The following is a 16012-nucleotide window of genomic DNA, read 5'->3' on the forward strand; positions in this document are numbered from 1 at the left end:
CTGGGGGAGGGGGGGTTCCGCAGGCTGAGGGTGACTCTGTTGTCCTGCCGGAGTCTCCAGTGTGCCACATCACTGCAGCACTTACAATGTAATTTCTGCCCTTCTAAATTGGTAACTTGTTTGTTTTCATGACTTCCCCTTGGAATAGGAAGGTATTCTGAAATTGTTAGTGTTTTGCCTTGTAAGGAGGTTCCCAATTTTATTTACGAAGGAAAAAATGCCGTGTTTGTGACCCCACGATGCAGAGGGACATGTTTGTTGGCGGTGTCACGAGGCCTGACTCACCCTGGAAATGTCAGACCAGAGCCGTGGGGGCCGCATAATCAAGCTGCAAAGCCAGAGCCAGGCAGAAACTCTGACTGTGTCTAAAGCGGTTTTTATGATGAAGTGGATCGTCGATGCTCGACATTAAGTCTTAACTGTGCCCATCAGATTCACATGTTTTCACGGGGCGCTGGACAAAAGCATTCGTGCGATCACGCTGGGGAGGAGAAACAAGCTTTACCGAAACAAACTCTATTCAGTCAAACAAATCACTGCACCCTTCTGTCAAGGAAGGGAGATTAAGAACTCAGTCACATCACATGGTTTCTTAGAACCAGAAAACCAGAAACTCTTCTAATATGTATGCGTAAGATTTTAAGGAATGAATTTGATGCTTTTCAGGAAAAATGTGCGAATCGTCGGTCAACTACTGTGAGTGCAACCCCTGCTTCAACGGCGGCTCCTGCCAGAGTGGCGTGGAGTCCTACTACTGCCACTGCCCGTTCGGTGAGTGGAGCTCTGCTGGCCGCGTAAAAGGGCGGTGCATTTTTTTAAAAGATTTTATGTGTTTATTTTTAGACAGGGGGGAAGGGAGGGAGAAAGAGAGGGAGAGAAACATCAATGTGTGGTTGCCTCTTGCGCACCCCGCACTGAGGACCTGGCCCGCAACCCAAGCGCATTCCCAGGCGCCAGTTTGGGAATTGAACTGTCGACCCTTTGGTTCACAGGCCAGCTTTCATCCCCTGAGCCGCACCAGCCAGGGCACCATCGATGTGTTTTGACTTAAGGTTCATCAGTTTTGTTTTATTGTGGCCCTGAGTGATTAAGAAAATATTAAATGTTTTAGACAGGAGATTTGGGTAAAATACAGTCTCAAAAGTTTAATATTCTTAAAAGTTATTTATGGAAATCTCATTGAATATATTGCTTGGATCATTATCAGAAAAATAATCAACGGAAGAGAACTGAATTCGATGTTGTGTTCTCAGGACACTTCCCCTCAAATATTTATGGATGCCTTTTTTTGAACCTACCGAGTAAAAAAATCTTTCAGCTACTCATCAACATCATTTTCTATTTCAAATCTTTAAAAATAATCTGTCAAAATGATTTTTCTTTTGGTTTGCTTTTGTGTTTTATGTTAACTTGGCCACTTGTGTTAGGAGGATTTAGTAACTACACAGTTTTCACGATAGGCTTTTTGTAGATAGTATCAACGTAACTAATCAAAAGTCCTGCTGTGTTCTTCTGAGGAAGGAAGTTGATGGAGGGTTTTTTTGTTTTGTTTTTTTGTACACACACACACACTCACCTTAGTGAAATGAACTAAAAGGCTCCCTCCAGGTGGCATTCACATGTCGCCCCGCACTGAGATAGTCAAGGGCCATGAACAAAAGAGGAAGCTTTCCTTTTAACTTGGTTTGTCTCGTGGGTTTGTAATCATTCCATTCCATTTAAAGACTGACTGACCCTACACTGTACCATCCACCTCCAGATGCCCCGCAGTGGGCAGAGACCCTTGATAAGCAAAAGAGGAGGAGGGCAGTGTTCTGGTCTTTCCCTGGACGTGTTACTGTGGACCCGAAAAGTGAATCTTAATGGATAGTAGAGAACGGAACTCAAAAAGAATCTGACGTTTCTAGTAACCGTTACAATGTACTGTGAATCCCTTTTCAAATAAGTCCATGACTCTATCTAGTTTTGTTTCTATAAAACACATCCAGAGAATTATAAAGAAAAACAGAATATAAAAATCTGCTATTGGGAGCCATGCATGTTAACAGTGGTGCTGAGGCCCCGACCTTGAGGGTTTCCTCAAGTCAAAAAATGAAAACCAAACCAAACCATCCCAAGGTGATGGAGTGACTAGAAAATTTTATTTTCAGTCCAATACGACATTCAGAGTGTCCTTCTTCTTTTTTTAAAGATTTTTTATGTATTTATTTTTAGAGAAGGGAGGGAGAGGGAGAGAGAGAGAGAGAGAAACATCAGTGTGTGGTTGCTGAGGGCCGTGGCCTGCAACCCAGGCATGTGCCCTGACTGGGAATCGAACCTGCGACACTTCGGTTCCCAGCCCATGCTCAATCCACTGAGCAACACTAGCCAGGGCGAGAGTGTCCTTCTTTTTAAAATGTATTTGAGATTCTCACAGATGCTTCTCATGAAACAGAGAAAGGTAGATCAAGGTCGGAAAGACTGCAACTTTAGATCTCCTACAACCTCTTTCTTTCGGTGACATTTGGTGGTCCCAAAGGGTGCTGCTTTCCGCACGTGACCATGCCCAGCTTCCATGGTTTACCTGAAGTTTGGGAATGAAAGATAAGCGGATTGGAGTGGGAAGTGGAAAAGTGATTTCAGGTGACTGGACAAAGGTTGTTTACATTTTTAGAGATTCCTTTGCATCCCAGTGACAAATATGAGGATTGTAATTGATACGAACTCGGAACAGACTGTTGCTTGCAGTGTAGCTGAAACACCAGTCATTACCTGCTGGGAGGAAGTGTTTGGGGGTCCTCACCCCCCTAGAGCTCCCCGGGGAAAGGGGAGGAGCACAGCCACGTACATTAAAGCGGAGGCAGGTCCTGTGTGGCTGCCAGTACGGGTTTCTCTCCCTGCTCTTAACGGTGCCCAAGATAAAAAATAATTATTGAAACTTAGATATTGTCAGACAACAGTAGAAGCACTTACAAAACCAAAAAAACTCAAATCAGTAATTCATCATATGAGACAGAATTAAAAGGAAAATGTCTCTTTTCAAATTGAACGTGGGTGACCCACAAATAAAAGGGGCAGAGAGCGGCCTCGGCCAACGGCTGTGGCGAGTTGCGCTTGTGGCCTACAAAAACGTCTTATCCGGAACTCTGAAGTTGGACAAACTTCGGCACTGTTTACCTTCTCAACTGCGAAAGATTTGTTGTGTGGATTTTCTAGTAAATTTTAGATGTTTTAGATTCTATTCTAGAAAAAAAAACTGTAATGTTCTTAAGCTCTTTATAAAGAGAGCCTGTATAATTTAAGCTTCATATAAATGTACATATGTATAACTTTATATATACACACACACACACACACACACACACACACACATATACATACACACACATACATACACATACAAAAGATCCCTGATTAGGGTAATTTTAATCATTGCTGTTGACTTTTATGTAGGTTTATTTTGTGGCATTTCATTTGGAAGGCAGTTTTAAAATCCTCACTAAATTTTATTATATTTCAAAATCAAAAATTTACCTTTCTCTAGAAACAATACCAAAACTCCTTAAAAAGAAATACATTCCATAAAGAAATATTTTTATGTCTGGATCTATAGTATTAATTTCAGTTAAAATGTCAACATCTTTCTGGGATAGATATACTTTCTACACATATGAATATATAACTTTAGGCACATTTCCATAGATTTATTGAAATTTAATCAGAAGAGACCTGAAGAAACACATAGGAAAGACTTTTCTTCAATTACTTAACTTGTATGTTTTATCTTTACTTTTTCTTGAATGTTGGTTACTTCTTATTAATACATAAGGTATAATAAATGTTTAAGATAAATAAATTTTAAAGTTTTATTGCATATGAATATACCTTATAGATACAACATAAAATATAGATACTATATGACAGATATAATATATTTATGATATAAAGGTATAGATTATATGATATATAACACATAATCCCAATAATTTCTTTGCCTTTAACTTCGGTTGGTGATTGAAAAGAAATTATGTATATTTCTACTCATTTACAGTGAGTGTTACTGCAGCCTTGACAGACAAAGAAAGCAGACACACACACGCAGCTACCAGGCTGTGGTTCAGCAAAACCAGACAATCAGTAGATCTGGCCTCAATCGCTGGCTCTGATCCCACGGTTCTGTAGCCTCGGGCGAGGTTTAAATATTCTGTAAAATAACGGCGTTGGTTCCTTCTGGCCGAACAATTCCCTGACTCTCCATGTAACACATTTACAAGAGATGTGCAGCCAAAATTAAGGAATGAAACCTTTGCAAGCTAATAGGAGTCACGATGTATTGGCATGGGTTAATATTCCAATCATTTTGCTACAGTCTACTAATATTTGTGGGAAAAGAATTTTGGCATGGCACTGGAACATCAATAAAACTCATTTTTCAAGTTTGAAAAAGAACCAGCACAAACAAATGGGAATGCTGGACTCAGGAAAAACAGAAAGCTATTTCCAAGTAGCCTGGTAGAACTCATACCCAAAGTGGGCATGAAACAAGAAGGAGATAAAAAGGAAGACAGTTATTTCCCTAAAAGCAGGGATTCCCTTCCCTAATTCCGTGATCCTTAAAAACACACAAGTGCAGGAACTGATTTCTTTAAAATAAAAATTTACCATGTTTACTGGAATCAAAATTGTTTTTAAGAACCATGTGTTATGAAGAAAAGTATCTTGTCTGAAAATTACAGCACATTAAAACTTTAAAAAGATGGACCAACTGATATTAAAAGTTTTCCAGGAAAGAAACCTTCTCAGACATACTTCATTCCACTAATTCTAATTCTTAGGAACGGGGCGTTCTTAGATGTGCTCCCTGACGGGCCAACGGAAAGCAGTTACACTAGCGTGTCATCTCTGTTCTGTGTTTAAAAAAAAAAAAAACATCAATTCATTCTATTGCAATTTAATTTAGGTAGTATTCTTCGGGGAGTAATAAAACATGTAGTAAGTATAACTTACCAATATGTTCATTAAAGTCACTTAATAAAACCTCACCGGAATCTGACGGGCCGCCTTGTCCGTTCCCCGCCTGCAGGTGTCTTCGGAAAGCACTGCGAGCTGAACAGCTACGGATTTGAGGAGCTGTCCTACATGGAGTTTCCCAGCTTGGACCCCAATAACAACTACATTTATGTCAAGTTTGCAACGATCAAGAGCCATGCTTTATTGCTTTACAACTATGACAACCAGACAGGGGACCGGGCTGAGTTTTTGGCCCTTGAGATTGCCGAAGAAAGACTGAGATTCTCCTACAATCTAGGCAGCGGGACGTACAAACTCACCACCATGAAGAAGGTGTCGGATGGACATTTTCACACCGTGATTGCCCGGAGAGCAGGCATGGTAAGGCGCCGACCATTTCCTAACACCAACAGGTGACCCTCAAAGGAGACAGGAGGTGCCACCTCACCCCGATTCTGAGAGCACGTGTAAGGCAGCTGCACAGCTAAGATGTTGTCGGTAGACTGGTATGTGGAAGGCATGATTTGTCTGATGACTTCCAAGTCTCTCTAAATCTCATGAACATTTGATTCTATCACATGAGGGGTTGGGAGTGAGCGAGAGCGAGAGAGAGGGAGAGAAAGAAGAAAAAGGTACTATGAGGTATGCCCACAGCGACAGAGAAAGAATTCCTTCAGTTTGTTTGTAATATGGGACCATAGTCGTCGAGTTTTGAATAACACTAAATGGAGAAGAAAACACTGTTGTCATAGTTACTTCAGTTGGAGGAAAAATGTCTCCCTACTTCTGAAAACACCCAAAATAAGGTCCCTACTAGATTTTGAACCTGACTTCTAGAGTTCAAAAGGATTTTTTTATTGGAAAATGGCAAAAATCATCACCTTCTCAGCTTTGAATCATTTCATAGGCAGGATAGAAAGTCCTCATTTGACAGTGGGACTGGTAAAAAAAAAATTCAGCATTCAAGAAGGTGCATGTAACTCTGAAGATTAAATTGCATGAGCTACTACTCAGATTTCTTTGAGTTATATCACCAAACTTTTAGAAAAAGGAAAAATATATTAAATACTAAGTTTGACTGATTATGATACCATTATCTAAGTTGCTTTTTCCTAAGTTGAGGCTTTCATGAATACCCACAGGGCACTCCCAAGCCCAGTACACTCTTGGGATCTCCAGAACGGCTGGGCCCTTTGCACAGTATGCACAGAGAGAGGTGTGTTAACATTCCTTATAGAAATACATAGTCTACAGAAGCAACGTAAATTGTATCATGAAACCCTAATACTGTGTTTGAGAACTGTCACTCACTTTTACAGATTGACAATAATTTTTCCAAAAAGTTGGAAAAGTTAATTATTGGAAGCATGAATGAAGTGGGGCATAAAAAGTCTTGTTAGAATTTAATATGATTTCCTTGAGAAGGTGGCAAGAAAAATACTTACACTGCTTGTGAGAGTTCACTGTATGGAACATGTAAATATGCTGTAATAATTAACTGATAGAAATAATTTAAAATACTTTAGCAAGTAATATTTGATGCATAATAACTGTACATTGGCTCCATTCATTATTTCTGAAATGCAAGGTATTTAAGATATACTTTTACAAATCTCCCATGTAAATATGCGTTTTCATGCACAATTCTTCAAAATCATATGCAATATTGATGAAAGTGGGATATTAAGGAGATGAATAATTTCTATACATAACGAAAGGGACCTGATGCAGGAAGACCGAAAACCAGATCGATGACTTTGCATGTAAGTAACAGGTGATGCTGGTCAACCTGCTTGACCTCCCCCTGCTACTTCTTATACTTCCTCTGCTTTTGTTAACATTAACCTCAAATGATAACCATCCTCATAGATTAATACTTGCGTAGTAGAGCTGGCCCTTGAATAACTCAGGTCTCAACTGATACCTGGATTTTTTTTCCCACCAGTACTGGTGGTGCAGCCTATCAAGGCCAGACAGAGTCCCGGGATTCAGGCAGATGGAAGCGTACTCACGGAGCTGTGGGGACATCTGGCATGGCTTTATTCACGAGTGGGTGAGCCACGCACACTGCAAGCCACACATCTCCCTGCCTGTCTCTGCGTGGCACATGTCGTGGCGCTTGCTCCCCAGCGTGGCACCCAGCAGGGAGCCCCTAGCCCCTCGCCCCTCTTCAACACTAGAACGAACAAAGCCGGCGAAAAGCTAGAAAATTATATAACAGCACAATTCTGCACGTGGGCCCACTGCATGTTAGGGGAACCGTTTATCCGGCCCAGTCTCAAGGCTGTGAGAACACTCCTGTACTGATCAGGCCCCTCAAGGCGACGGGCACACCGCTTCCCTTAGCTCCCCACACACCTGGGTGAGGAGGCCAGCCTGCCTCCACGTACCCTGCAGTCCAGCCCCTCTGGGTTCCTCGCCTTACCGTCCACGTGAGGTTGTCTTCCACGAGGCTCCTTGGTGGGGAGGGCAGGGCCCTGCCCCCAGCACCCACAACGGCAGTACAGGCTACAGCAACAAGCAAGCGAAACACAAGCGCTGTGCCCAGGACAGCAAGAACCCAGCACCGTTCAGTAATCAGGGAGGCCCACCGTTCCTGCAAAGGATCGCCTGTCAGGCATTCAGTGGCCCGGGTCCCAGAGGCTAATGCTGGTGAAGCTAGACTAACACTGTGGCGGACATCAGGGGGACACACACAGCCTTCCGCCCCCTCTAGGGCACATGCCCCACCTCGGGATGCAGTGAGCAATCGAAAGCCATATGACTTTGCAAGGCCACTTTCCTTAATGGACACACTTCCTCATCTGTGGGGCTGAAGGAACACATGTTGCATTCAGTGCACGAGCAGCGTGCACAGCCAAAGCGGTCCTCTCAGTCTCGGTGACTACGGAAGCCGCTTGGGGAGGAAAACCAGCTAATGGGCAATACCACCAGGGAGTACGCTTTACACGGCGTCACACTTTAAATGCTTCCCAATTTGTTGGTCGGCTTTCAAGACTTTCGGAACCCAACCAGGCAAATAGGGCTGCCCCAAGTACAAGGACCAGTCCAATTTCCAGGCAGCTAAGGCCACCAGTGTGAGCTACACACCCAGAGGGCTCCAGTAGTAACCGCCGCCCATGCCTCCCAGAAATGCCCTAAATCACAGGTGGCACACACAAGGCCCGTGGGCTGCATCCGGCCCTCCACCTTATTCTATCCGGCCTGGCACCTTATTTCTACCTAGCGGCAGCACCGAGCTCTTTGCCCCTCGTTAAGGAACAGTTTCATTTATACAGTCCTAAAATTATACTCGGCCCTTTGAGGGCACCCCCGAGGCTGATGCAGCCTCCGGCGAACTTGAGTTTGACACCCCTGCTCTAAAGTCAGTGTGACACAGACCTGTCGGAGTCCAGCCCGCCTGGGCATGTCCTTCAGGGTTCTCAGTGCGAAGGGGAGCTGGCCCAGCAGGCTCCACGGCCCCAGCTGTGAGCCACCCCCAGCCATCCTGTACGGAGTAGCCGCTAAACGGTCATGCCACTGCTTGGCCCCAGCAAGATGTCCATCCAGGTAGCACTCCCCGAGGGACGTTCGCTGTTCCACTGGTTCTGAAGCCACGTCCAATCTGAGACAGAAGCAGGACAGATGCACCATGGGAGGCCGGCTGACGAGCTCAGGGGGAGCTCAGGGGGAGCTCAGTGCAGACCCAGCATGCTGACTGGTCAGCCACTGAGGCATAGGCATGAACCCTAAGCAATCAGAGGCACCAGTAAAAGTCAGTCACAACTGACCCTCAGGCAATATACAAGCCAGCTTCTGGTTGGCCAATATGGTGGCTGGCAGAGGGGCTTCCTGGGCGTGAACACCAGATCTTTGGTGCCTTGACGGGGGGCTCAGCATCTAATTGCAGTAACAGACCAGAACCGACAATGGGCCATAGGGAAATCACAAAGGTGCCTGGAAGAAGCAGTTCATGGTCTGCTGGCCCTGGATGTGTCACCTTTAAGAACGGGGCACGTGTCCCCATCACCCAGGGCCCTATTTGTAAGTTTCTCTCCACCCTTTGGCCCCAAGGGGCAATAAGAGCCACCCAACACATGTGAGAGGCTTTTAATTCCCAAGGCCACGTCCAAGTGGCTGTTTGCCCTCGCTCTAGACCCTCCAGAACGAGCAGGAGAATATTCCCGCTTTCCCACGCCCGGTTTCGGCAAGGCACCCTCAGTCTGTGCCTGCAGCTGAACTGGAGCTGCAGTCGGTGAGGCGAGGCTTCCGCCGGAGCTGTCCTCCCCGCCCAACTCCTCTCATTTAGAGTCCGGAGGACAGTTCACCAGCGCTTTGCCTGACCCCTCAGCGCAGGGGCGGCAGCTGCATTTCCCAGGCCCTGCTGTAAGAGACCAGTCACTCCAGCAGTGTGGGGGTGCGAGGCCACGGGAAATTTCCAGGCACTCTGCAAGTCCCGAGCCCACGGTTGCACTAAGGCCCCAGTAAAACGTGTCCCTTGATCACTTCCAATGGCTAGGGGTCCCCATAAGCAGCACATAACCGCTCTATCGCCTCAATCACTGCTTTCTGAGCTGGGCGCCGTGCGGGATAAACAGCTGAAAGTCCTGTGGCCTTGTCCACACCTGTGATAGCATGCGTCTATCCCTCTGAACGAGGTAGGGGCCCGATTACCTCCACCTGCCCCTGGGTCAGTGGTGCCTGTCCCCACACCACCTGCCCAGAAGTTCCCACCGGCCTTCAGGTGTGCTCCTGTGAGCAGACAACACAGGTCTCACAAGCTTCTTGTGCCTCTGCCCACGTAACAGGCAATCCCCAAGTTCTCACGGCGGACCTCATGGTGATCTGCCCAGTATGGAAGAGGTGACAGTGTAGCCACTGGGCTAGTTCCCTTCCTGAGGGTCTGGCAGGTACCGTACCTTGCCACCACACCTTGGCGAGAGTGCCAGCCTCATCATTCCCAGGGGGAGCAAGAGGGGCATGTCCAGGAGCATGATAAACCGTGACTTGTTTCTGGTGGCCTGACTCCCGTGAGTCTTGCCACAAAGCCTGTCCCCACAATGATCTATGCACAACTACCCATTTATTTGTGTGCCAGGTAGAGATCTGTAATGTCAGCCCCCAGTCCACTGCCCAACTACCTGTGCAAACAGTCAGGGGCAGTGTCTCATTGGCCACCACGACCCATACAGCTCATAGTTCCGCCCACGGGCTGCTCTGCCCCACGCCAGTGTCAGTCAGACCAGACTGCGTCTGTCCCTGGTGGAACTGCTATGGCGGTCCACACAGCAGGCCAGCCCCTGCTGGACCCGTCAGTGTGCCACACACGGAGGGAGGAGGTGCCTGCCCTCCCTGGAAGGGGCTAGTTTCTACCTCCTCTATAGGGACGGGAACAGTAGGTTTCTCATCTACGTAAATAACTGGATCTAATACTTCCTGTAGCTCAGCCCGCAAAGGCCTAGGGGACAGAGTACTCCTTTGTTGCAGATGAGCCCACACTTAGCTAATGTGGGTGTCTGAACCGTCCCACTACGAGGCTCAACCATCAAGTCTCGGACCCCCCTGCAATGGGATACGGGGTCCTAACTCTCCCGGGGGCAGTTCCTGCTATGGCCTCCGTGGCCAACAGGGCAGCACATATAGCAGCCCACTGCTTTCAGTCGAGAGCACCGTGCTTCTGCTCCCTTCCGCAGGTGGGACCAGAAACCCGAGGGTTGACGCAGCCCTTCCGATCACTGTCACAGACCCCACCCAAGGCCTTCCTGTGTCACATGCCCGTCTGGCTCACTGGGTGGAGCAGGGTCCAGAGCATGCAAGCCCTGGACGCGGCTAATGATGCGCTTTGCCCCTTGGGACGCTTGTTGTCCAGTCCCGGCTCGCCCCCTTTCCCACGGAGGAATACAAGGGACAGATGACCCGTGGGAGGGGAGCACACACGCCCTCCGGCGCCCCAGCAGGCCCCCAAATGCCGGGAGCTGTTCCACAGTGGTAGGGGTCGGGCTCGCCTGAATCTTATCCATATCAGGGGTGACTTTTGTCTTACCTGGCCAGATGACCCCCAGGAACTTGACAGACAGTCCGGGCCCCTGCAGCTTGGCTTCGGGGACGGCCCAGCCACCTGACTTCAGGTGCGACAGCACTTGTGGCACCGTCTTCTCTGATTCTGCAGGAGAATCGCCGGTTAGCAGGATGCCATCGATGTAATGGGACAGATGTACCTCTGGAGGCTGTGGCCACTTAGCCAGGTTGTCCTCCCCAAGCCTGTGACAGATATTCGGGCCGTGCAATGCCCTTGAGGGAGCATGGTCCAAGTCCACCGCCGGCCTTCCTGCGGGGAGGCACACTGGCCCCGGCTCTCCCGATTCAGGCCGAGGGAGGAAAAGGCACCGGCCAGGTCAGCTGCAAAGCGGTGGGCTCCCAGCCCATTAGTTAACGGGTCCATCGAGTCCACCGCAGAAAGGCCCGCTGCATGCAGTAGAGGAATGGCCTTATTGAGCTCCGGTATTCACCTTTCGTTCTCCAGTGCCCTCTGGCCTTGTTACTGGCCACACGGGGGCGTTAGAAGGACCGTGGGCAGCCCCGATCATGCCCACCTTCTCCAGCCCCCTGCAGTCGCTGCGGTTCCCTTGGGTCCTCCGGGCAACCGAGATGCTGTTCCACCGCTGTGCCTGTTGCAGGGGCGACCACTGCACGGGGGGGAGTCGGCGTGTTTCCGCAGAATTGCCTTACCACCGTTCCCCTATAGACGGGTTTCTTGGCCCTTTTCCTGTTTACATTTTCGAAGGATCTCTCTCCCCTCCTTCTCGGGAGGTTGGCACAGCCAGACAGTCCTCTGGACACACAGGACGGGCCTCTGGGGCTACAGCCCTGGGTCTCTGACAGATAACCTAGCTGGGCCTGCACCCCGCGGCGGTGTGTGGGCTCCAGGAGTCGCCCCTGTGCAGCGGGCCTGGAGACCTGCGCTCCACGCGGACTCCGGCTCCTTCTGAGACCGTGCAGCCTCTTCTGCCGCTGCGTTCAGGTCCCGGCAGCAGTGTCTGCCGGCTCCGCTGTCTTCTGCTGGGGGCTCGCCAGTGCGGCGTGGAGCCCGCCGCTGCTGTGGCTCTCTGCCCCCTCCTTATCAGCGAGCTTTCCCGGAGCCAGCGCCACCTGCTTTCTAGCAGCTTCCCAGGTTGCCTCACCAGCTATAACAGGTCCACGGCACCCCGTCTTCTGGAACGCCGGCAAAGCTCAAGTGGGTCTTGGCTGCCTGCGCGGCCCTGGCCAGCAGAGCAGGGCAGGGGGAGCAGAGGGTGCTACTCCCAAACAGGGACTCCAGCCTCTTCTGATCCGCAGGCTGGGAGCCGAGCTCTCTGGGCGGGGCCTCAGGCCTCGGGCCAGGAGGCTCTGGGCAGCTGCGCTCCACCTGTGCGTGGGGCAGGCGAGGGAGGGGGTCCAGACCCAAACTTCCCCCAGGTGCCGCAGGTTGCCGCCCTCGGGAACTGCATGCCTCTTTCACGAGGCATGGGGAGGCGGAGGGCTGGCGCTCGCTGCCTGAAGCCTTTCCCCCAGGGCACAGGTTCAAGCCTTCAGGGCTTTTGTTTGTTTGTTTTGTTTTGGCTTTGGTGTTCGAGTAACTTCCCCACCTGGGGAAGGGCAGCCTCTTCTTCTTCAGCCTTCAGGGCTTCCGCGCTGGAAGCTGACACCCCCAGCTCACACCCTGTAATGCCTGTGGCACTGGGCTCTTCCCCACCACCACCCCCAGGGCTTTTCTCCGCTGTGTCTGTGCACCACCGCCCTCAGGCCAGTCCTGGGGGGAGGCCAAGCCGCCAGGCGCCCTCCACCTGTGCAGGAACCCCCTAGGGGCCCGGTTCGGGGCTCCCGGGCATTCACCCCGCACTGCAGTGGGTTCTGCAGACTCCGCCAGCTGTGTTGCAGCCTCCCAAGGCCCGGCAGGCTCCCGGGATTTGGGCAGATGGGAGAACACTCACGGAGCCTGAGGACGTCTGGCAGGCCTTTATTCACGGGTGGGCAAGCCGCTCACACTGCAGGCTGCGTGTCCCCCTGCATGTCTCTGCGTGGCACACGCCGTGGCCCTTGCTCCCCAGCGTGGCACCCAGCAGGGAGCCCCGAGCCCCTCTTCAATACTAGAACAAGCAAAGCTGGCAAAAAAAAAAAAAAAAAAAAAAAAACCCAGGAGGTTATATAACGTAGCGTAATTCTGCTGCGCGTAAGCACAACTGATGTTCTGGTAGGGGTGTCAAACTCATTTTCAGCACGAGGCTGATGTGGCGCCCGGTGACAATGAGTTAGACACCCCTGTGTTATGGGAATCATTTATGGGACCCAGTCTCAAGGCCATGAGAACGCTACTTACCAGGCTCAATGCAGGTTGGCACCCCCTGCATTGCTCAGGGGTCCGCTGTTTCTGTTTCTGCTACACGGAAGGACAGAGTTGGACTAGTCCTGTTCTCTGGTGCTCCACGAAATGTAGGCAGAACCTTTGTTTGCATCAAGGGAGACTCAGCCCTCCTAGATTGTGGGCCATGCCTGTTCCTGTGGTTTACTGACCGTGTTCATACACACCGCATTCTGAGTATCATCCTTACAGTTTCACAAAATAAAATATGCAGAACGTTTTATTTGCAGAACTTACTGCAGCTTGGGGAGCAAAGGAGGGGCCACGGCAAAATTGTAGAGCTCAAATAACACGGACATACAATACCCTTGGCCCTGAACTAGACCGCAGACAACCCCAGTGGTCACTGTGCAGTTCCGAGAGCCCTGGCTTCTGTCTGTCCTTGGCCTTGTGACCATGACCTGATGACTTTGTTTTTTGATCACGTGGAGCATTTACATGCTCTGCTGGACAGAAGGCAGGCTGTTGTCTTGTGGTAATTCATGCCTGAGGATGCAAAAACAGCTCCTATTCGTTGTGATTTAAATATTATTGGGAGTTTCTACTTTACTGTGGTACATAATAATGCAGCTTGATTATACACAAATACGCTATATGATATATGCTATAAACTGTAGTTCTTATAAATAAGGATTATTACGAATAAAAAGAACATCTAATTTCTTTACATTATCTCAAATTTTTAATGCAAGTATGAATCTTCAAAGGTTGCTGTAATAGTATTTATGTTGTACTTTCCAAATCTTTTCTGTACATATGCATGGGAGATTATTGAAAGAAGACTTTTGAAAATCAGGAATGTAGTTTTTTTTGCTTGTTGGGCCAGCTGCACAGTAGAGTGAATGGGCTTATGAAGGCCGTGACCCCAGGAAGCCGTCTCAGACCCTCCGCCTAACACCTAACTGATGTCAGTGGCGTTGTGATTTATCTGTGAAACAAAAGGGCTGGAGAGGAGTTTTCGAAGCACTTTCCCACCCCTTATATGCAATTCTTTCACAATGTTAGTTTTAGACATATCCAAGAAATATGTGTCTATAATTTGCTATTGTATTGTTTTCTTATACTAAATCAAAATGTGACCGCAATTGCAAAACCATGCCCACATGGAAACCAGCCCTGGGCAGTGTTGGCTGACAAGGCCAGAGGGGCCAGTGGGGCCAGAGGGGCCCCAGGTGAACACCCCTGTCTCTTGCTGTGCAGGCGGCGTCCTTGACCGTGGACTCCTGCTCCGAGAGCCAAGAGCCCGGCTACTGCACCGTCAGCAACGTGGCCGTCTCCGACGACTGGTGAGTGCGGAGATTCGCTTGCTCTTTATCACCACTCGACATCAGCCAGGGAATCGTGGGTGTGAAGGTAATTTTATTATGCTAAGCATTCCACAGAAGTGGAGGGTATTTCATCCTCTCCAAAGGGATTTTTGTACTGTAAAATAAAAAGTTAAGAATTAGTGTACAACATGGGTAGAGAAAAAGGTGTGACACGAAGGGGTGGCCATGAGAATACAGCCACAGAAAGGGAAGAGGGACACCGCCTGTCCTCCGAGAAGCCTCGTGGGACAGTGGCCTGTGACTTGGGTCCCGTGAGGTTAGGGTATCTAACATGTGACAGCTACCGACAGGTATCTTTCAGCGCTGCCTCAAATTGGAACACAGCGTTACCTCATCTATAACATAAGTGATTTCACTAGAAATAGCAAGAAGCAGAAAAATAAATATTGATGCAGAATCCATTGCATTAAACCACTCACTGGCATTCCTTACCATCTCTGTAGTGAGGGGAAAATGCAACGTGACATGAATATTACGATTGTCACCACTAATACCTTTTATCTTCTTCGGGATGGTGTGCTCTCTGCTAGCTCAACATTGTTACATACATACATCTCCTACGACTGCCTGCAAATACCACTTCCATAAGTTTTATTAGTATTCAGACCTTAAATAACCCTGCAGGTACCTGTCTGGCGGACATGCACTCATCGGTAATGGTTCCCATGCAAATGTAGCATGCTGTATATAATGCGTGCCAGAAAACGTTACCTTCTCTCCTCTTCAAATGCAACGTCCTGCTGCGGAAACCTGTCATGTCGGTACTAGCGTACTTTTCTTTCTCATGGAGGACCCTTGACGTTCAGCCAAACCGAGCCACGGTCGGAGGCCTCCGGTCCCTGGAGCCCGTTCTGCAGCGAAGAGGCCACGTGGAGAGTCACGACTTCGTCGGGTGCATCATGGAGTTCGCCGTGAACGGGAGGCCCCTGGAGCCCAGCCAAGCGCTGGCCGCGCACGGCATCCTAGACCAGTACGGCCTTTCGTTTCTCCCTCTTTTACAGAACAGGCAGACAGTGTGTGATAAGTGAACCTCCGGGGGTGATCTTGCTGTGAGGAAAGCCCTAAAGATGCCAAATGTCTTACATTGTTTTGAGTGTTAAGTATTTACTCACAGCTGTGAAATTTTGCTTGGCATGACATATAATATTAACTAGAAAGTTAATTCTTATTTTCTGGAGTCTAAGAAAAAAAATGTGCATGTGTGTATGTACCTACAGACTCTCCCTTACAGAGGTATGGTAAAGGTTTTATGTTAAGTAAGTAAAGGAACCTGGCACATCACGATGCGTAAGTGTGAGCAATAATGTATACAAAAGCG

The 16012-nt window shown here is 48.8% G+C and overlaps 1 protein-coding gene across 1 annotated transcript in view; it reads left to right on the top strand.

The window, feature by feature from the left end:
- The window catches only part of FAT4 (FAT atypical cadherin 4), a 142922-nt gene that overhangs the window by 111079 nt on the left and 15831 nt on the right, over window positions 1-16012 (top strand). The window contains exons 10-13 of the mRNA XM_028521616.2: window positions 667-771; window positions 5063-5370; window positions 14567-14652; window positions 15485-15664. Coding sequence (XP_028377417.1) covers window positions 667-771; window positions 5063-5370; window positions 14567-14652; window positions 15485-15664 — 679 coding nt within the window. The remainder of the gene's footprint in view (window positions 1-666; window positions 772-5062; window positions 5371-14566; window positions 14653-15484; window positions 15665-16012) is intronic.

This window comes from Phyllostomus discolor, chromosome 8 (assembly GCF_004126475.2).
Source record: "Phyllostomus discolor isolate MPI-MPIP mPhyDis1 chromosome 8, mPhyDis1.pri.v3, whole genome shotgun sequence".
In the NCBI taxonomy this organism is placed as follows: domain Eukaryota; kingdom Metazoa; phylum Chordata; class Mammalia; order Chiroptera; family Phyllostomidae; genus Phyllostomus; species Phyllostomus discolor.